Here is a 23,050-nt window from a genome sequence, read left to right as displayed (position 1 = left end):
CTAAGGGCTAGTTGGCTACATTTGCCTCACATGGGAAAAGAACAGCCCTCTGTTCCTTCCCAGCTGCCTCCTGGGCCATGTGCCTCCATGGCCTACAAAGGGTTACACCTGCCATTTCCATGCCATCTGCAATGTGCCCATCGGGTGTCACATCACAAAATGGGAAGCCTTAACCCTTCCAGTGCCAACTCCCTCAGGGTCAAGACATAGCTCTAACCACCAGCTCCACTGAGGCCCGTCACTGGAAATGGCAGAGAGGTTTTGCACAGACAAGTGCAGGAAGGACCAAAAAAGTCACCTCCATTCCTAGGAGGAGATATAAGGAGAAAGTGGGGGAACCAGGGGTGCCTCTTTTGACGTTTTCATCAGGGCACCCAGCAATATAGTAACACCTGGAGGCCTTTCCTGGGCTTCCTTTGTCAAGCTCCTTCCTGCACATATTCTGTGGTATCAGAGCACTGGCAAATGCCCCAGGAGGATCAGAGCCAGTAGGGAAACTTACTTTTAGGACTAAGTTTCCGGTTTCAATAAAGCCCATGGGACTAAGAAACAGTTCCTACCAACGACAAGTTCTCTCAGCACTTTCTGCACAGCTGTAAGACCGGAAACAGAAATCCCACTTCTAGCCTCTACCCTGTAAGTGGAATTCTTCCCCTTGGGCAGGGAGTTGTTCAGATACCTGCAACAATCGCTGGGAAAGAGCGGAGCTGGGCTTGAGGGTATCACATTAAGTGGTCCTTTTGTAAAAGATACTATTCAAGGTAAAAACAAGGCCCTCACCACAGCCTTAAGGTCAGGTCAGCCTCTCCGACCTTGTCTCCTGCCATCCTGTGCCCCACCCCATCCTGACCCCATTCTCTTAGGCCACAGTGACATTCTGGCCACTGACAGTCAAGCTCACTCCCACCCCAGGGCCTTTGCACTTTCTGCTCTCTCTGCCTGGAAGGCTCCTCCCCCAGGTCTCTGAACTACCCTCTTTTTCAGGTTTCAGCTGAGACAGCAAAATGACATTATCTCCCCTCCACACAATCCCCTCTGTGGATTTCTAACTTCTTTCCCACTTCATCGCCACTTAACATTCTATTCACTCATCTCTCTGTATACCCTCCTAACCCCATCTCCCATAAGACAAGGAATACCTCCTTGTTCAGTGCTACCACCCTAGAGCCCAGGACAGAATAAATGCTCAACATATATGTTAAACATACAAGAAAAAGTATTTTCAGAACTCCCAGCTATCACTCTCCCTTCCTGGTTAAATAAGCCAAAATGTTTTCAGGCCAGTAAAAAAGATAAGGATCAAAAACAAAACCCTTACCTTTTAATAAAAATTAACTCAAAATAGATCAAAGACCTAACTATTAAAAGCTAAATCTATAAACCTCTTAGAAAAAAACGGAAGGGTAAATCATGACCTTGGATTCGGCAACAATTTCTTAAATGTGAAACCAAAAGCACAGTAGCAACAGAAGAAAAAAAAAGGCAAACTGGACTTTACCAAAATTAAAATCTAATGTGCAAAGGACACTATCAAAAGAGTGAGGGGAGGGGCGCCTGGGTGGCTTAGTCGTAAAGCGTCTGCCTTCGGCTCAGGTCATGATCCCGGGGTCCTGGGATCCAGCCCCGCACCGGGCTCCCTGCTCTGTGGGAAGCCTGCTTCTCCCTCTCCCACTCCCCCTGCTTGTGTTCCCTCTCTCACTGGGTCTCTCTGTGTCAAATAAATCAATAAAATCTTAAAAAAAAAAAAAAAAAAAGAGTGAGGGGAATCTGGTTGGCTCAGTCAGAGAAGTGTTAGACTCTCGATCTCAGGATTGTAACTTTGAGCCCCACATTTGGTGTAGAGATTACTTAAAATCTTAAAAAGACAGAGAGAGAGAGAGAGAGAGAGAGAGAGAGAGAAAACAACCCACAAACTGGGAGAAAATACCTTGCAAATCATCTATCTGACAAGGGTCTAGTGTATAGAATATATAAAGAACTCTGAACAATTAAACAACAAATCCAATTCAAAAACAGGCAAAGGACTTGAATAGACATTTCTCCAAAGAAGATACACAAATGGCCAATAAACACATGAAAAGATGTCCAACATCTGTCATCAGGTGAATGCAAATCAAAACCACAATGAGATACTACCTCATACCCACCAGGGTGGCTATCATTAATTAAAAGAAAAAAGTGCTGTCAAGGACGTAGAGAAACTAGAACCCTCATACATTGCTGACAGGAACATGAAACGGTACAGTGATGAGGGTAACAGTCTGACAGTCTCTCAAAAAGTTAAATACAGCATTACCATATGACCCAGCAATTCTACTGCTAGGTACATAAGCTAAGAGATGTGAAAACGTATTCACACAAAAACTTATACACAAATGTTAAAAGCAGCACTACTGGGGCGCCTGGGTGGCTCAGTCGTTAAGCGTCTGCCTTCAGCTGAGGTCATGATCTCAGGGTCCTGGGATCGAGCCCCACGTTGGGCTCCCTGCTCAGCAGGGAAGTCTGCTTCTCCCTCTCCCACTCCCCCTGCTTGTGTTCCCTCTCTCGCTGTGTCTCGGTCAAATAAATAAATAAAATCTAAAAAAAAAAGCAGCAGGGGTGCCTGGGTGGCTCAGTCGTTAAGCGTCTGCCTTCGGCTCAGGTCATGATCCCAGGGTCCTGGGATCAAGCCCCACATCGGGCTCCCTGCTCAGCGGGAAGCCTGCTTCTCCCTCTCCCACTCCCCTGCTTGTGTTCCCTCTCTCGCTGTGTCTCTCCCTGTAAAATAAATAAATAAAATATTAAAAAAAAAAGGCAGCACTATTCACAATAGTCAACAAATAGAATCAACTCAAATGTCCATCAACAGATGAACAATGAACAAAATGTGATATATCCGTACAATGAAATACTATTCACTCATAAAAAGGAATGAAGTTCTGATTCATGTCACAATGTGGATGAACAGTGAAAACACTACATTGAGTGAGAGAAGGCAGATAAAAAAGGCCACACAGAATAAAAAATGATTCCATTTAGGGGTGCCTGGGTGGCTCAGTCGTTAAGCGTCTGCCTTCGGCTGAGGTCATGATCCCAGGGTCCTGGGATCGAGCCCTGCATTGAGCTCCCTGCTCTGCAGGAGGCCTGCTTCTCCCTCTCCCTCTCCTACTCCCCCTGCCTGTGTTCCCTCTCTCGCTGTCTCTCTGTCTCTGTCAAATAAATAAATAAAATCTTAAAAAAAAAAAAAAGATTCCATTTATATGAAATGCCTAGAACAGGCAAATCCATGGAGACAGAAAGTAGATTAGTGGTTGCTAGGGCCCTGAAGGGCACAGAGGTGGAGGAGTGGGGAGTGATTGCTAATGGGTACAGGCTTTTTTTGGGGATAAAAACATTCTGGAACTTGACAGAGACAATGATCATACAATATTGTGAGTGTATTAAATAACAACTTTAAAATGGCTAAACTGGGGCGCCTGGGTGGCTCAGTTGGTTAAGCAACTGCCTTCGGCTCAGGTCATGATCCTGGAGTCCCGGGATCGAGTCCCACGTCGGGCTCCCTGCTCAGCAGGGAGTCTGCTTCTCCCTCCGAACCTCTTCCCTCTCGTGCTCTCTATCTCCCATTCTCTCTCTCTCAAATAAAATCTTTAAAAATAAATAAATAAAATAAAATAAATAAAATGGCTAACTGGTGAATTTTAGGTTCTGTGACTCAACCATCCAGTTCTCACAGCGACTGAAGTCACACAAACCCACCATACAAGTGGGAACTAAGAACTGCCTCCAAGCACAGGAGCTAATGCCTGGAAGCATGGCCATGTGGGCAAAGATCAATTTAGCAATGGGGAGCCAAGGCAGAAAGAGGGCAAGGCCTCAGACAATTGGGGTCACACAAACCACCACCAGCAGAACATGATTTAAGTCAGGTTCATTACAGGCTTCACACTGCCTAAAACCAAAACAACACACACCACGGTTTTATATTAATACACTACTGGGAATGTGCCACCCGCCTCAGTCACACAGGTGTTTTACTCATTTATCCAAATATCTGCTTAGTTTCCACCAGGAACCAGGGGCTGACTGGATCCCATGACAGGCCTCCTCCCAGGAAACTCTGGGAAGATACACAAGGAGGCAGGTAAGTGGACACTGGACACCAGGCTGAGAGACACGGAGTGAGAGGTCCCTTCCACTCGGAGAGTTGCAGTGATCCCTAGATCACACACAGGATCAAACCATCTATTTTATCCATCCTGACTGGGTATAGCTACTATGGAGAGATGACACCAATGAAGCGAGACTGGTCTCTAATCAAAAATATATTATGTCAGGGGCGCCTGGGTGGCTCAGTCGTTAAGCGTCTGCCTTCGGCTCAGGTCACGATCCCAGGGTCCCGGAATTGAGCCCCCTATCAGGCTCCCTGCTCGGTGGGCCTGCTTCTCCCTCTCCCTCTGCTGCTCCCCCGCTTGTGCTCTCTGTCAAATAAATAAAAATAAAATCTTTATATATGTATATTACATGTGTATACATACACATACACACACACACACACACACACACACACATTATGTCAGAAAACTAAGTATGGGATATCACAAAGTATTAAAGTGAAGAAGCACATGCAGTGGTAAAATGAGCTCTAAGTACTGGGGAGGGAGGCCAGAGGCTCAGGGAAAGGAAGGTGCATCACAGTGCATCAGGTAGAAACCAGAATGCCTGGTTTGCCTCAGTTTCCTCCCCATGAAATGGGAATACTACCCACTTTATCACTAATGCTCTCTGAAGGCTCTGTGAAAGGTAGCTGTGAGTATCATTATTACAGAAAGTAACAATGCTGTAATCAGAGGATGTTCCACATGACAGGCCACAAGCCACTTCACAATTCCAGAATCTTTGAAGGTTTTCTGCTTGAATTTAAACTAACCACAAGCGGCCACCACCCTCACTTTTGTAAACAGCTGTCTCTCCTGCCCTGGGCTCCCTGAGGGAAGGCCTGGGTTAAGCCCATTTTTCAAATCTTTGATTATGGAAAACTGCGAATATACCCACAGAAGTAGCAAGAAGAGCATGACTCACAGCGCACATGCACCACCCAGGTTGCAGGTCTTCTACACTCGGCCTTACCCCACACCTACTAGCTCCTGTGAAGCAAATCCTACATAGCATTCATTCTATGAATGAACTGGTCAGTATTTATCTCTATAGCACAAGCAAACGACAATCCTATGAGCTGACCTCTAACAATTTAACAAGCATTTCTTAATCTTTGTCAGTCACACTTGGTTGAAATCTATAGGTGCCCCCCCCAACCTTTCCTTTCAACCATACGTTTATTTATCCTGTTTCCCAGTCAGGTTTGCTGGTGGCATCCCTGTGGTACAATGCAACATGTCCCTGATTTACTGTAAACTAGATTTTGAGGCCCAACCAAGCACACATCATTCCAGAAAGACACGCACCCTTCTTGAGGGCACGCAGCCATGGAGGATCACTATCTGGATTCACCATTTCATTAAGTGTCCAAAAACTTATAAGCCTATAATTCCATCATTTCAATTAGCCAGAATATGTTAATAGCTACACTGTCCATTAGCCACATGTAGCTATTTAAATAGACTAAAGTTAAATAAAATGAAAATTTATTTCTTCAAACTATTCCAGGTGCCACATTGGACAGTGAGGATACAGAGTTCCAGGAAGTTGTGTTGGGCAGCACTGACCTGTGAGAGAAGGTTGCTCTCACCCACTATTTTGTTCCTCGAGAGTTCAGTCCGTACAAAAAAGAAAAAAATGCTAGTTTCTATTTACCAGTTTTCAAAATGAATTGGTTCCCTAGAACCTTCTAAAGAGGACAGCGGGTTTCTTCCTTTCCTTTGAGCACCAACATAAATGAACCTGTGGATTTTTAACACATCTAATGCTCCAACTTGGGAATCCATTCTTTTTCATACTCATCTGTCCCAGCCTTGATAGTCTTACACAATCAGGACATTCCCAATGCAGATTTAGAATTAAAACGTTTTGGGGCGCCTGGGTGGCTCAATCGTTAAGCGTCTGCCTTCAGCTCAGGTCATGATCTCAGGGTTCTGGGATCAAGCCCCGCATTGGGCTCCCTGCTCAGCCTGCTTCTCCCTCTCCCACTCCCCCTGCTTGTGTTCTCTCTCTCGTTGTCTTTCTCTGTCAAAAAAAAAAATCTTAAAAAAAATTAAAATGTTTCAAGTGCTTTGATTTTATACTTGTATTTTTCTTTGTTGCTGAAAATTCTGACTCTTAAAGACATTAACTACTTGTTTTCTTCTACAATATAGTTGTCCCCACTTATGCACAGTTTCAGTTATCTGCAGTCAATCACGGTCCAGGAGCGGACGATCCTCTGGAGTACCAACATAAGTCAAAAGTAGCCTAATGCTATGTTGCAATGCCTACGTCATTCACCTCACTTCATCTCATCACATAGGTATTTTATCATCTCACATCATCACAAGAAGGGTGAGTACAGTAGTAAGATATTTTGAGAAAGAGAGACCACATTCACACAACTTTTTAGCATAGCTATAACAATTCTATTGTTATTAGTTGTTGTTGTTAATTTCTTACCATCCCTAACTTTTAAATTAAACTTTGTAAGTGGAAAAATCATAGTATATATAGGGTTTGATACTATCTGCATTTTCAGGCATCCCACGATGGCCCTGGCAAGCATCTTTGTAGGGAAGGGGGCACTACTGTATATAACAGTAAGACTATTGGTATTATTAACCTAAAACCAAAAATAATTCCCAAAAATAGTTTTTTGAAAAGAAGTTTTTGCCCTTATGACATATCGCACTAAAACATTTACAGTCTAACTACTATGTTTAAAAGTCTAGTGAAGGAAATTCTGAGACGTTAAGTCACCAACTTGAGTCACAACTGACATATACCTAGATTCATATTCATTTCCTTTTGCTTTTGGTTTTTAGGGGTTGCTTCTCTCCCCCCTCCTCACAACATCTGCCATACTTTTGTTTATAATTATGTAAAACACCCATCTGGTGCTACATAGAAAAGAAAGCCAGAGACGCTCCTGATAACCCTGTCTCCTCCCAGCCCTCCTCCCAGAAATGACCATGTTGTTCATTTATGGTTTAGATTTCCTGTATTTAAAAATAAAGTATAAGCAAACACACACACATACATCCATGTCCCCCCCACCTTCCCTTGGATAGGTAAGTGTACTACATCTCTTTATCCTCCACCTTGTTTTTTCCACTTCTTATTTCACCCTAGAAATCCCGTCACCAAGACATGAGGACATGCCTCCTTCCTTCCTTCAGGGGCTTGACGCCACCCCACCAGGAGATCCACCCCCATCCATCTCCAGCCCCAAATGACAAACATCTAAGTCATTTCCAGCTTTGCTACTTCAGAATTGCATAATGAACATCCTTGTCACAATTCTTATTTCTGACAGTGTATCTTTGTGATACATTTCTAGAAGTGGAATTTCTGGAGCAAAGGGTAAGCCAATCTTTCTCTGAGGAGTTGTGAACCTCCAAAAGCAACATATGGCAGTGCCTGATTTCCACCAACAGATTGGTATCCACCTCTGGGGACAAAAGGTCAGAAATGTTGTTTTGGGGAAGCTCCAATGAACATTCTTAGTATCAGAAAGACCTGAACATCTTCCATACCTTGGTTAGGGCCATCTGCATTCACTTTCTCTGTGAACTGTTTTTCTGAAAGTCACACCCACTTTTATTTTTTTTAAGGTTTTTATTTATTTATTTGATAGAGAGACAGTGAGAGAGGGAACACAAGCAGGAGATGGAGAGGGAGAAGCAGGCTTCCAGCCAAGCAGGGAGTCTGATGCAGAACTCGATCCCAGGACCTGAGCCGAAGGCAGACGCTCAATGACTGAGCCACCCAGGTGCCCCAAGTCACACCCATTTTTAATCCTTAACATCCAACATAAGGCTAGTCATTCAGCACATGAGCAGTGTGTACTTGAACAAACAGGGCTTCTGACAAGCAAAATTCAAGGGGCAGATGCCACATCCATTAGCCCAAGCAGGCAGTCTGACCCAAGGTGTGCACACCTCAACTGTGTACAGGGTGTGGCACTGTGTGGGGGCTATGTGTGTGTGACTCAGGACTCGCCTGGAGCCAGCCTTCCTCCTGCCCTGCTCCTCTTCTGTGCCCACTGAGTCCTGGGTGGCAGGAATGGGGAGACCCTAGCTGACCACAGGCCATGGTACAACGAAAAGTGGGTGTGGGCTGGTATTAACCAGAGAAAACCCCAAATCAATCAATTTGCTGAGGTGACTTATACCCCACAACAAAAAGTACAAGCTGACATATTTATAAATCCTAAAAAATAATTATTCAAGGGTGTTTCTGCCTGTGTAGCATTAAGCATTACATGTCATAACTGTTCACAGACTGTCCCTTTCCTATCAAGCCCCTTCATATACTGGGTGGGGGAGGCAAGGCCAGAAAGAACACTTAGGATGACTTCCAGGACTTTAAACCCCCAGACTCTCTGCTTCTAATGCTATGGCTGTGTCTTCCCTGCTTGCCCTGTGACAGGGAAGAAGGAGGTTTGTTTGTTTGTTTCATTCATTCATTCAGCAAGTACTTACTACTTCGGAGTTAACAAAGAACCAGGCAGAGGGGGGAGCACCTATCCCAGAACCTCAGAGAACCCTAAGCCAGCCCACTGCCTTCAGACAATGACCTAAGCAGCAAGACAAGGGCAGTCACTAACCCCACTGGGCCGGGGTTCAAGTAAGACCTTTTTCAGATGTAAAGTTCCTTGATTTTTAAATGCTAATGTCTAAAGATAGCCTGTCAACAGCCAAGTGCCAGGCCCACCCCCTGTGGATGTCCCACTATGCCACCAGCACCAGATAACAAGCCACCAGGACCAGGTATCAAGCATCATCAACACTGATGATCCAAACCTCATCTAGCTCTAGGAAACCAGCACAGACTTTAGGTCACTTCTTTCTCCTCTGGGGGACTCAGGCAGGGCTGGGCTATGTAAAATAGTACAGCTGCCAGAACAACAGTCTGGCAGGTCCTCAAAATGTTCCTTACCACATGACCCAGCAATTCCACTCCTAGGGTATATACCCAAAGGAACCAAAAACGCATCCACACATATTGTGTACACAGATGTTCATAGCAGCACTATTCACAATTGTCAAAAGGTGGAAACACCCAAATTTATCCCGGATAAATAAGCGGTCCATCCATGCAATGGAATTATTACTCAGCCATAAAAGTGTATGAATTACTGAATCATGCTACAATGTGGATGAACCTCAAAAACTATGCTGAGAGAAGCCAGACACACAAGGTTATATATTGTATGACTCTGTTGATATGTAATGCCCAGGACAGGCAAATGCATAGAGACAGAAAGCAGATTAGCGGGAGAAGGGGGTTAAGGAGTGACAGCTAATAAGGATGGAGTTTCTTTTTTTTCTTTAAGATTTTATTTATTTATTTGACAGAGAGAGAGACAGCGAGAGAGGGAACACAAGCAGGGGGAGTGGGAGAGGGAGAAGCAGGCTTCCCGCTGAGCAGGGAGCCCAATGCGGGGCTCGATCCCAAGATCCCGGGATCATGACCTTAGCTAAAGGCAGACGCTTGATGACTGAGCCACCCAGGTGTGCCAGAGGATGGAGTTTCTTTTTGGGGTGATAAGTGCTCTGGAACTAGACAGAGGTGATGCTTGCACGACTCTTAAATATACCAAAAAAAAGAACGAACGAACGAAAAAAAATCACTGAATCATATACTATAAATGGGTGAAATGTATGGTAGACAAATTCTGTATGATAGACAAATTATATCTTGATTGTTGAAAAAAATTTTTAAAGCCAGGCTCCCACTCAGCGGGGAATCTGCTTCTCCCTCTGTCCCTCCCCCCAACTCATGGTTGCACTCACTCTCTCAAATAAATAAAATCTTTAAAAAACATTTTTTTAAAGCACTGGTAAAGCTTATTTGTTAGAAGAACATTCTGGAAATGTTTTCCCACTAACAGGATTACTTGACCATGTTCATGTGTTTTGCTTTTTTTTTTTTTGCTATATGCAAATAAGAGCCAAAACCTCACAAAACCAATCCCAACTCTTGTCAAGAAGCGGGCAAATCCAGGCGGCTGGTTCTCATCCCATGTGGCTATGGCACTGTTAAAGGGGCACGCACTCCTCAGGAGTCACCTGTTGGCTGGCCTGGAAGAGGAGCAGCTGACCAACCCAGGAGCAGCTGACCAACCCAAGAGGTCTCCAACCTGCCTTCAAGTTCTAACTCTTAGCTCTACATTCTTCTCCAGATAGACAGTCCTGGGCCAAAACATGGCTGGCCAGACCCTGCTGGTTACAACACAAAAACCCCACCGAGGTGTCAAGATCTGTCCTGCTGGGTTCTGACAGCCCTTGAGAATCCACTTGAGAACCCTAAGCAGGGGGTGAGGTTGGCTCAGTTTCCTCACAGGCTTGAGTCGGGGGTCAGGGCAACCAGCTCCAAGCACCAGTGCCAGGCCCTGTGCCACCAACAGTGGGGTCAGAAAAAAATTCTACTCATTTTGGTCACTGTTGGGAAATCACAAAAATGGCCAGAGGGCAAAGGCCATCTGGCCAGGATTATCCTCTGCTCCTGATACTCCCAGGAAGGTTTATCCCATTTAGGCCTGGGCTTTTCAAGTGAGTGAACCCTGAGACACAAAGTGAGAACAAATGGCCTCCCTGGAAGCAACGGGCAGGGCCTGGGTGATCCCATGGTGACAGCCTCCCTCCATTTCCTCTAGGAGGTGGCTGTAAGCTTCTAAGCAATGCTCGGTCTCAAATGTCCAAGGAGCTGAATGAGGCTCGCCGGGCAGGTCAATCAAGAGCTTTCATTCCACAGATATCAGACCCCAAACACTCACCTGGCTTCTGTGCATGGGATGCTGGTCCTACCAGCTGGCCATGGCAGCAGCTACGTCAAAAGGCAACTTGTGTCAACGTGCTGACCAACCTAAAGTAAACAACAGAAAAAGAAACACTAAGTTTCCAAGGAAAGTTTCTGGAATATATGGACAATTTTCAGTATCTCCCACCCCTGGAATTACACAGCAAAATTTTAGATTTCAACCACAGCTCTGCCTTTGCTACATTCCACAGGGGGGCAGGCTGAGGAAATAAATTTCTATCACTCTCTAACCTATGACCCGATACAGTACTAACCAATAAACCCTAGCATCCCAGACACTGACTTCAGCAATATGGACAGAGATATGAGGTGGTAATAAGCAGCCAGATGCTGACATACTGAATATACAGAAATGGTTCAACATTTTGGTTATAACAGTAATAACATTAATAACAGAAATAGTAATATCTAGAATTTAATAGATACTCAGTAGCGTGTTCCAGTTACTATGCTAAACCTCCCTATCTCTTTGAATCCCCAGGACAATCTTGGGGTTACGCAATCATCCCCATTTTACAGATAAGGGATCTAATGTGTCTAACATTCAGGAATTTGCCCAAAGTCACCCAGGTCTCCCTCTACAGACATGACCTCTTTGCTCCCCAGTCCATGCTCCCTCACACAGATGTCAGGGAAACCACCCACTGTTCCAGGCAGTTGTAGGGTTTGCCCTCAAGAAGCTCAGGGTGCAATGTGCCTGGACCCTGGCAGACTTTACCTTCATAGGGCAACTCAAAGTTTTACTCTGGGATCATTTCCACAGGGATTACAAAACTGCCCAGGGAGAAAGGAGCTGCCTGTTTTACAGACAGGAAAATTAAGGATCAAGAATGTTCAGAATTCTCCCAAGGTCACAGAGACAGTGTGGCCCTAGGACTTCCCCTCCTTTGTGACATCAGACATGCAGGGCTCCACCCACAGAGGCTAAACCTAGAGAACAAGCCAAATCCCTGACTGCTAGGCAGTGCTGTCAGTTGTAGCTTGCCGAATATTGTCAGTATCACCTCTGTTGTCATTCTTTGTGCCCACATGACTACCAGGAGCTTGGCTCCGATATGAAACCTTTCTTTTTAAACTGGGTTCACAGCAATTCACAGTTCATGGATAGCAAGAAACACACCCACAGGAGAACTTGCAAAATAAGCAAATATCAGTGAACTCTATGGAAAGACCTTTGGGCACTGAGGAGCACAGGGCATCCTCCTCAGGGAGGCCCAGGGCTAGCTGCAGCCACCATCTGGGCTAGTTCCTGGGGAAGAGGGCACTTTCTGCCACTTTTTTTTGGCCCCATTCAGGCCAAAAAACACAGTGGACACCGCTAACCCTCGTTCTTTCATATCTCTTGAGCCATGGCCTCACTCTGCAATGGAGGGGAAAGCCCAGAAGCAAAGGCTTTCTGAATACCTACCCTCTTCAATAACAAGATCAATACAAGTCAGCAGTATTTTTTTTTTAAAGATTTTATTTATTTATTTGACAGAGACAGAGACAGCGAGAGCTGGAACACAAGCAGGGGGAGTGGGAGAGGGAGAAGCAGGCTTCCCACTGAGCAGAGAGCCCGATGTGGGACTCGATCCCAGGACTCTGGGATCATGACCTGAGCCGAAGGCAGACGCTTAACAACTGAGCCACCCAGGCGCCCAAGTCAGCAGTATTTTCACACACAGATTTTTAAAAATCCATTTACAATAGCATAAATATGAAATACTTAAATCTTTAAAAAAAATTAATCCTTATTTATTTTCGAAGAAGAACGCGCATGTGCGCGCACACACGGGGAGGGGCAGAGGGAAAGTCGAGAGAGAATCCTCAAGCAGACCCCACTGAGCGTGGAGCCCAACATGGGGGCTCCATCCCAGGACACTGATATCATGACCCGAATGGAAAAATCAAGAGTCGGATGCTTAACCGACTGAGCCACCCAGAAGCCCCAGGGTAAATTTAATTTTTAAAAAGATGCTCAGGTAGACGAACCATTAGAGACGATGGACTCTGAAAAACAAACTGAGGCTTCTAGAGGGGAGGGGGGTGGGGGGATGGGTTAGCCTGGTAATGGGTATTAAAGAGGGCACGTTCTGCGTGGAGCACTGGGTGTTATGCACAAACAATGAATCATGGAACACTACATCAAAAACTAAGGATGGAGGGGCGCCTGGATGGCTCAGTTGGTTAAGCGACTGCCTTCGGCTCAGGTCATGATCCCAGGGTCCTGGGATCGAGCCCCGCATCGGGCTCCCTGCTCGGTGGGAAGTCTGCTTCTCCCTCTCCCACTCCCCCCGCTTGTGTTCCCTCTCTCTCTGTCTCTCTCTGTCAATTAAATAAAATCTTAAAAAAAAAACAACTAATGATGTAATGTATGGTGATTAACATAACAATAATAATTAAAAAAAAGATGTTCAGGGGCACCTGGGTGGCTCAGTTGTTAAGCTCGATCCCAGGACAATCGAGCCCATTGGGCTCCCTGCTCTGCGGGAAGCCTGCTTCTCCCTCTCCCACTCCCCCTGCTTGTGTTCCCTCTCTCGCGGAGTCTCTCTCTGCCAAATAAATAAATAAAATCTTTAAAAAAAAAAAAAAGATGTTTAAGGGCAACCCTCTTGGGTCCTCTCCCTCCTCAGGAGCTTTGTGCTATCACTTTGATATCACTCAATAAACTTTGCTTTGCTGCCCACCAAAAAAAAAAAAGTTCTAGACCTATGAAGTAGAACTACAATAAGACATCACTGAGACAAATGAAAGAAAACCTAAATGAAGATATGCCTTGTCCATGAGTCAGGAGGTGTCAATTCTCCCCCCCAAATTGATCCACAGATTGAATGCAGACCCAATAAAAAATTCCCAGAATGTTTTTTTTTGTAGAAAAAACAATCTGACTCTAAAATTTACATGGAAATGCTAAGGACCTAGAATAGTGAAAACAACTAAAAAAAGAGGAACAAATTTGAAGGACTTACTCTACCTGATTTCAAGACCTACCATAAAGCTACAGTAACCAAGGTGCACCTTGATTCTGGTTCAGGTCATGATCTCAGGGTTGTGAGATCAAGCCCCGCATTGGGCTCCTCACTAGACATAGAGACTGCTTAAGATTCCCTCTCCCTCTGCCCTTCCCTCCCCCTCTTAAAAAAAAAAAAAGCTACAGTAACCAAGAGTGTGAAAAAGACAGAGGAAAGATGGATAAACAGAATACACCCATGCACCTGTGGACAACTGATTCTCAACAAAGATCTAATATCCTTTTTTTTTTTAAAGATTTTATTTATTTATTTGAGAGAGAGAGAGAGAATGAGAGATAGAAAGCACGAGAGGGAAGAGGGTCAGAGGGAGAAGCAGACTCCCTGCTGAGCAGGAAGACCGATGTGGGACTCCATCCCGGGACTCCAGGATCATGACCTGAGCCGAAGGCAGTTGCTTAACCAACTGAGCCACCCAGGCGCCCTTACTCTGCAAGACCACAAGACACACTGGACGACAATCTCCCGAACAGTTAACCCTGCAAGGAAGAAGGCCATCTTAATGTGTTATAACAACACACACCCTGCATCAAAGGATAGAATGCAACGTGCAACAAATTTTAAGGTAAAATCCCACTTTCACACTCAACCATGGCTCTCCCCATCTCAGTTCATGGCAAACCCAGCCCTTCAGCTGCTCAGATTAAAAGCTGGAGTTGCCCTCTTGATAAGACTACCCCACTATCCAGTCGATCAGAAAATCCTACTGGTTCTGCCATCAAACACATCGGAAGTCCAAAGGCTTCTCATACCTCCACTGCCCACACCATGTTTGGTGTTTGCTCAGAGTGAAGCCCTATTATCTCCTGGCCCCAGAGGCCTGCCTGGTACCCACCTGCTCATCCTGCCGCAGCCATGCTGGCTGCCTGGTCATGCCTCCAACATACCAGGCACCCTCCCACCCTGGGGTCTTTTTATGTTTTAAACAAAATCCCAGATACTTTATCATTTTAACAATCACTTCTTCAACTGGCATCCCCAATTGAAAATGATCTTTGAAAACATAACTACCATATAATAATCCCTAAATGTCAGTAAATGTCCAATTTGTATTTAGCTTCACACAATTTCTCAGAAATGTCTGTATGGTTTAACAGTAGCTGCTACAGTGTTTGTACTACACCTGCTCCTCAGCCTTGGTAACTCTCACCCCCCAGATGGCAGACCTTCCATGTCCATGCCCCCTCCTCTCCTTGAAGAGCCCAGGCTCTCCTTGTCAAGTCACGGCTCAAAATGTCTCCTTTACAGAGGCCCACCCTGCTCCTTCTCTCCCACAGGCCTGGCCTCTCTGCATACTCCATATTATGCAGCTACTGTCTATGGACTTTCTCACCCAATAAGAACATAAACACCACAAGGAAAGGGATGTCTTGTCTGCGTGATGCGTGATTTTATTTCAAGCACCTAGAACAGTGTTGGACACACACCAGGTGCTTGATAAATACTTATGGAATGAACAGGGAGGGATGATTTAACACTGAAGGAGAAGGAACCTATCTGAGGATCCCACAGCAGCAGTCCCTCCCTACAAATAGTGTGAAATTCACAAAGGAGCAGAAACCAAGCAGAGATCACTTAGCACAGTCAGAACTAGGAGCATTTCTCTAAAATAAACTGCAGTTGCTTTTTACTGATACATCATCTGGACTGTTTTGCACTGGCTGGTTTAGAGAGCTTTTACTGTTTTTATTTCCAACCCATACATTTAAAACAGTATCAAGTAACCCTTAAGTACATGATTACCAATTCGTATGAGACTCTTCCACTCCCTTGATAAATCGTTATGGTTTGGCTTTGACCCCACACCTGAGTGTAATGCACACCCATGCACACACACACCACCCCAAATCTACAACCCACCCAAACACAATGACTTCCCAGTCTAAGGGAAATCACACTTGGTAAGAAGGTAGCCATAGTAATTTACATGAAATCAAGTCACTGCACTTTGGGGAACAGAAGTCCTTTGTTGACATTTCATCCTCTCTAGCTCAGGCAAAGTGAGGTTGGCTCCCTTTAAACTTCAGGGGAGGAACACTGGCCCCAAACCAGCTGCTGTCTGGGGAACTCCAGTTCTGTGGATACACTCCAGTTGCAGCATCCATGGCCTGCATAGGGATGGGTCTCTGGGGCCACAGTCATCTGACTAAGACGCCTGGGCTCTCCAAGGCACCCCCAAAGGGCCCCATATGAGGCCAGGCCCTATGAAAGCTGCACACCTCTGGTCTCCTTCTACCACCATCTGCACTCACCAAACATTTGTGCTATCTAAAAATTCTTCAACTGTGTCTGTAACCAAATATTTACCACCCTGGCTCTAATCCAGTTCTGGAAACATGACATTAGGCCAAAAAACTCCAAGATGAAACCCAACCCCAATACCCTTCACCTTCCCACCTCTAAGTCCACAAAGTCTACTTGCTCCATGAAAACTGAGTGCCCCTTAAGAAAGGGGTTACCTAGACCCTCTCTGGCAAAGTTCTTAGCGACTGCACCACCAAGTGTCAAAGAGGGGGTTCCCTGTTCACCCTTATCAGAAAGGAAGAAACTGAGGCAGGGAAACAGTAAAACATCACAAGGAAGCCCAGAGGTCATACTGCTCCATGTGCTGGCTGGCTAGGGAATGATTAACTTGGGCCAACGATTCCATTTCTAATCCAGGGTTGGCAAACTTGCCTGAGCTGTCCTGGTGAATGGTATTTCTGGAACACAGCCACACCCACAAAGTATGCAATATCCACAGCTGCTTCCACCTATAAGGCAGAACTGAGTTATAGCAACAGAGACAGTACAGCCCCAGAAGCTGAAAACATGGGACTACCTGATCCTTGAAAGCAGGAGAAAACTGCAGCCCTAACAATCTGTGCTGAGTATCAAAGGGACAGAGGTGACCCAGACACACCACAACAAAAAGTCAGGGCACAGGCACACCAAGGAGATGCTCCAGCTCTGAGTCAGCCCCAGGGCACAAAGCAGTACCTGCTCTCTCCAAAGCATGGAGCCTCATTAACCCTATGTCCCCATGGAGTAGGGGAGAGCATGACTTGGCATACTAGAGAGGCAAAGAACCAGCCCCATGAGAGCCAAGGAGCCGACAGTGAGGCCAGCTACACAAGCCCATCCTTGGCAACCAGAACTGGCCTGTCTCCATTGTCAAACCTAGGAGGCATCCACTGGCGTAACAGCCAGTATGTGCCCTCCAGGCCCCTGAACTGTCCCTGCCTGTCTTCCCTTGGCCATAGTAACTATGCCCTCACTGAGGGATGGATCATCCACTCACCACACCATGCCAGTGCAGCCATTCCTATAGCCCCTCAAAACCCCCCAATACTCGTAACATCCTACCCTGACCTTCAAGGCCCCGCCTGCTTTATGCCCACGTGACCCTATGAAGTCATCTGACATGCATGCATATGTGTATATACACAAAGGTCTTAGCGACTGCACCACCATATTCCTGGCTCCAACCACACTAGCCTTGTCTCAATTTTTCACACTGCCACATCTTGCCTCCACCACTGGGCTTTTGCACATAGTGTTCCCACCATGGGAAAGCCCTTCCCTCTTCCCACTCATCCTTCAGACTCAAGCACCTGTTAGTTAAGCATGCTCTCCCTAACCAGTCCCTCCTCATTCCCTTTTTTTTTTTTTTTTTAAAGATTTTATTTATTTATTCATGAGTGACAGAGAGAGAGAGAGAAGCAGGCTCCCAAGGAGCAGGGAGCCTGATGTGGGACTCGATCCCAGGACCCTGGGATCATGACCTGAGCTGAAGGTAGACGCTTAACCATCTGAGCCACCCAGGCGCCCTCCTCATTCCCTTCTATCACTGAGGACTACAGCCCCAACACTTAGCACAGCTGATCTTGACATTTGACATCCAGACATCCAGAATTAGGCTCTCTTCCCCAAATACTCTTGAGAAAAAGCTCTTGTTCATCTCTTTATCCAATGCCTAATGAAGCAAGAGTAGGAAATGCCATCCTCCTTGAGTTATAAATACCCAACCACTATGTTTCCACCATGGACCTGAGGCAAAAACATAGCAATATAAATATAAACCCTACCCTTAATTAGAATAGCAAGTCAACACCAGGAAGAAGTAACATGGAGATAGGCAAGGCCACAGCGCCACCACAACCCCTGGGGGAAACTCTCCCCACCCTCCCTTACACTGCTGTTTGGAGAAAGGCAAAGAGCTTAGAGAAAGTTCCAGAGACCTCTACAGCTTTTTGTCTGGAAAGGCCTCCTTTGTCACTGCGGAGAACCATGAGCTACCCCTACCCCTGCACCCATGGCAAACCACACCCCGTACTCCCCTCCTCCTTTCCTATCCTATCCTAAAACACTCAGTACGGTCTTTGCAACAGATCCCTTTCCTCTCCAAGGCTTGCCTCCACCATACCCCTTTTCCCTGGGCATTCCAGGAATCCCTCCCTTTCATACCACCAAACCTGAATGTTCTAGTGCTTTCTCCTGATGAATCATAATCTGACCCCTGGGCAGACCTTCAGGCCTTAAGACCATCCTTAGGACCAAGTGACAGGCCCTGGCACCAGGTAGGCTCTCAGAAGCAACTAGCTTTACTCTGAGTAGTGTCTTTAATGTTATTCCTCAAAATATTTCAACTCCTATCTAGAGTTTCCATCCTTGCCCCCAGCAGTTGCCCTGGCAAGTCCACACACACAGAAGTTCAAAACTTCAGATAAACCCCCATATTTAAAATGCTCAAGAATCAAATGTCTACATCTATCTAGACATGTCTGAGACTTTGGGAAGTGTCTGAAGTGTTAGTGTTTAGCACTGAGGATGTTTGATGTGTTACATTAAAGGACATCTCAAAGAAAATGTCACAAGAACAAATGAGGAAATAACATCTGTTAATAATGAGAAACTAAGAACTGGTGTCTCCCATTCTGTGTATTATGCACCAATATGTGCTATATTAAGGAAATTCGCTGACAAACAGCCATAGGAAAACAAGGAATACCTTCAATCTCTAAGCCAAGCACTGGAGCAGAAAAGACTTCAGATTGTTTCTGGACTCTGCTCTCCTAAGTCCCCTGAAGACTCTAAGAGTCTTGTGTCACCCCAAGCAGCTGGAGAAAGTGCATCGAAGCCCCAACCCTGTGGGGACCAAAGAACACCGGCAGAATCCCTGTGCTCCAACATTCCCAAAATGATGTTACAATGAGCCTTCTCAGAATCACACATATCCATATTCTTTTTTTTTTTTAAACCTCATAGTATCCGGCACAAGCTAAGCCATAAAAATATGAGTGCCTTTGTTCTTTTCTCCCTAAAATAACTCTTGGGAGGATAAAAATGCATGCTTATAAGAATGCAGGATATTTCTGAATTCAAAGGTTCCATTTTTTTTCACTGTACTAAGATATAAGTAACATCAAATTGACCATTTTAGCTAGTAACTGTACAGCTCAGTGGTGTTAAGTCCGTTCACATTGTTGTACAACCATCACCACCGTCACCATCCATTTCCAGAACTCTGTCACCTTGTAAAACTGAATCTCTGTCCCCAATTAAACACTAACTCCCCATTACCCCCACCCCAGCCCCTAGCACCTGCCATCCCACTTTTCTAGCTCCATGAATTTGACTATTCTAGGGACTTATATTAAGTGGAATCATACAGTATTTGTCCTTTTGTGTCTGACTTATTTCACTTAGCATGTCTCTTAAGGTAGAACCACATACATCATTTTAACACTCTGGGGCCAAAGTGTGTACAGAACAAAGTCCATAGGCCTTGTATATTCACAGCCAAATGTATGACTCTAGAACCCTGCTTCCCAGACCAGCCATGTCCCTGACATCCTCCACGATCAAGCAATCCTTCCCTCCACTCTCCAAATAAACTACACAAAATGTCACTGGAAAAACTTAGAATGGTAAAATGAGAGCAGCAGTAAACACTATGCCTCAGATGGACTTTAAGTATGCCTATCTTATGCCAGCTCTGACTTCCCAATGCACCTCATCTCCCTGGGATATACCTCTTCCAGCCCCATCTCACATCCAAGAACCAAAGGAATCAAGCAATGCCTGGTGGGTGAATGGTAAAAATGACTAACTTGTCTTGGACATAAACATTTCCTAAAATGGAAGCCAGAGATACCACAGCCCAATCCAAACCTACTCCCTGGAGCACTTGGGCTAGATGTGGAAACTTACACAGGCCCAAGAGGAGTGCAAGCCCTGAGCTCCTGACATGACCAACTCTACACAAGGGAGACCCATGCAACTAGCCCAAACAGCGTACCCGCCAATCACCATCAGTGAAAAGGAAAACACTGTACCCCCCCCCAACTTTTGAGCACCAAGCCCGCCTATCTTGTGAGGCAGAGCCAGGCCCAGGGGATTCACCACACTGGCTGAGTCCATGGATGATGTTGCCTAGAAAAACAGTAACATCAAGTGACCCCAACATGAGGTACCCAACTCACACAGAGGGAGGGCATTTCATTGCCCATCATTTCAGATAGGAATGCCCAGAGCATCCCATCTCTTGGTCAACTGCTCCAGGATAGATTAAAAGAGGAATGGGGTGCCTGGGTGGCTCAGTCGGTTAAGCATCTGCCTTCGGCTCAGGTCACAATCCCAGGGTCCTGGAATCCAGCCCTGCATTGGGCTCCCTGCTCAGCGGGGAGTCTGCTTCTTCCTCTCCCTCTGCCTCCCTGTGCTCTGTTTCTCTCTCTCTCAAATAAGTAAATCTTTTTTTTTTAAAGAATTTATTTATTTATTTGACACAGAGAGACAGCAAGAGAGGGAACACAAGCAGGGGAGAGTGGGAGAGGGAGAAGCAGGCTTCCCGCCAAGCAGGGAGCCCGATGCAGGGCTCAATCCCAGGACCCTGGGATCATGACCTGAGCCGAAGGCAGACGCTGAACGACTGAGCCACCCAGGTGCCCCAGTAAATAAAATCTTAAAAAAATAAAATAAAAATAAAAGTAAGAGGAGCAAAAATGATTGTCTGGGGTTCTCTGCCTAGGGCAAGGCAAGCAGGCAGTCAGTCTCCTTTGCAAACACGTATGTCCCTGTGTGACCTGTGAATGTAAAACATGCAAAGAATCCTCCTGAGAGGGGTGCCTGGGTGGCTCAGTCATTAAGCGTCTGCCTTCGGCTCGGGTCGTGATCCTAGGGTCCTGGGATCGAGCCCCATGTCAGGCTTCCTGCTTCGTGGGAAGCCTGCTTCTCCCTCTCCTGCTCCCCCTGCTTGTGTTCCCTCTCTCGCTGTGTCTCTCTCTGTCAAATAAATAAATAAAATCTTTAAAAAAAAAAAAAAAAGAATCCTGAGATGACTAAAGAGTAGTCTTGAGTCTCCAGGACCAGTCAAAACAGGAAAATTTGGGAGTGAGGATCACAAAAAGTCCCACTTGCAGAAGACATCGCCTCCATCTTTGAGGCAGCCAATAGAAAATCCAATGGCAGCCAGCCTTATTCCCAAGAACATATCATCCAGGCTGCCTCCATGTCTTACAGGATCTCAATCAGCTATATTAGCTTTATAGCTGGCTGCCAGGTTTATTTTCATGTCAAGAAATAAAACCTCCAGCCGTTCTACTCTTATGGCAAGTTTTCTTGAGTTTACTTTTAAAAAAGCAACACCAGGGCGCCTGAGTGGCTCAATCGTTAAGTGCCTGCCTTCGGCTCAGGTCATGATCCCAGGGTCTTCGGATTAAGCCCCACATCTGGCTCCCTGCTCTGCGGGAAGCCTGCTTCTCCCTCTCCCACTCCCCCTGCTTGTGTTCCCTTTCTCGCTGTGTCTCTCTCTGTCAAATAAATTAAATAAAATCTTTTATAAACAAACAAATAAATAAATAAATAGATAAATAAATAAATAAATAAATAAGCAAGCAAGCAAGCAACACCTTACTTATTATAAAGGCAACCTCCTGGAAAGGTGAGAATTCTTCTTTCACCAGTGGACAGTTACCTTCCACTACCACCGAGGCATCGTGGGCCCTAGCCACAGGCACCATGTGCTCCCTCAACTAGGTCTGGGTGGCCTGGAGCCTGCATGCGCCATGCAAGCAGGAGCAAAGCCACCAGCTGAGTACCTTCTCCAAGCTGTGAAGACAGCCCCTAAATCAGCAACACACTCACTCTCATTTGGTGACAACACGGGCACCAACCCTGATCTGCATATTCATGAGCAGGGCAAAGACCAGTAAATTACACCAAGTCTCTGAGGAGCAGCATAAAGGCCATCCACTGAGCTTTCTTTCCCACAAGCCATCTTGCTGAGCTTTCTTTCCCACAAGCCATCTTCCAACAGGCGGTCGTGGAGAATAAGCAGCTACACTGGTACACCTGAAACTAATGTAACATTATGGTGTCAACTATACTCAAATTTAGAAAGGGAGGGGGAGCAGACAGACTGCCACAATATGGTAATCTTGAGCAAGTACTGCCCAAGTGTTTAAGAACCGTATCTTATTTTTCAGAGTATTTTTCTTTGGAAGGGAAAAGGGAAAGCTTTTGTTGTTATTCAAGAGCACCCAGAGGGAGCAGCATTCTAAAGAAGGCCCCAATAGTATACATACAAATGAAGACCTGGGCCTAGAAGAAAAGAACTTCACAGTCCTGAAATCCAAACAAAGTCTACCCACAGTAGTTCACATAACTTATCTTTGAAAGGTCCAAGACAAGACAGAAATATTTTGGTCAGTTAGCAGTTGGTGGGATGGGAGAAATCTCACCAAAGAAATATAAATGGGAGAGGACCTCCAGTTTTCACCTCTAAACCCCACCCCACCTCTTCTGTCTTCTCACTACCAAGGAAAGTACCCACTAGCCATCCTACTACAGCTGGATGGACCTGGAGCCTCAGGTGATCTCTGCCACCTTGATTCCCAAGAAGGGTACTATCTTCCAAGCTGGCAATGGGAGACCAAGAAGCAGTGACTCAGGTCTATTTAAGCTGGTAGTTTCCCCGAACACTAAAGGTTTGCCTAAATCCAAATCCAGTGGGGCTAGTAAGTACCCAGGCAGGCAGCAGGAGCCCCGATAAAATCTTTTAAAAAATAAAACTCTGAGGGGGACGCCTGGGTGGCTCAGTCAGTTAAGCGCCTGCC

General features: G+C 45.7%; 1 protein-coding gene across 6 annotated transcripts in view; it reads right to left on the bottom strand.

The window, feature by feature from the left end:
• The window catches only part of GATAD2A (GATA zinc finger domain containing 2A), a 102,377-nt gene that overhangs the window by 51,145 nt on the left and 28,182 nt on the right, over nt 1-23,050 (bottom strand). For 5 of the 6 annotated variants that reach the window (XM_025884698.2, XM_025884694.2, XM_025884695.2 and 2 more), the window contains one exon: nt 10,901-10,989. In XM_025884698.2, coding sequence (XP_025740483.1) covers nt 10,901-10,915 — 15 coding nt within the window. In that variant the 5' untranslated portion in view covers nt 10,916-10,989. Of the gene's footprint in view, nt 1-10,900; nt 10,990-18,945; nt 19,055-23,050 lie in introns of those variants that run through there. The other variant, XM_073901034.1, reaches the window with a different exon arrangement.

Source organism: Callorhinus ursinus, unplaced genomic scaffold (assembly GCF_003265705.2).
Source record: "Callorhinus ursinus isolate GAN/ISIS: 27379988/994484 unplaced genomic scaffold, GSC_fseal_2.0 scaffold15, whole genome shotgun sequence".
NCBI classification, from domain to species: domain Eukaryota; kingdom Metazoa; phylum Chordata; class Mammalia; order Carnivora; family Otariidae; genus Callorhinus; species Callorhinus ursinus.
This window is presented reverse-complemented; position numbering and strand designations above follow the sequence as displayed.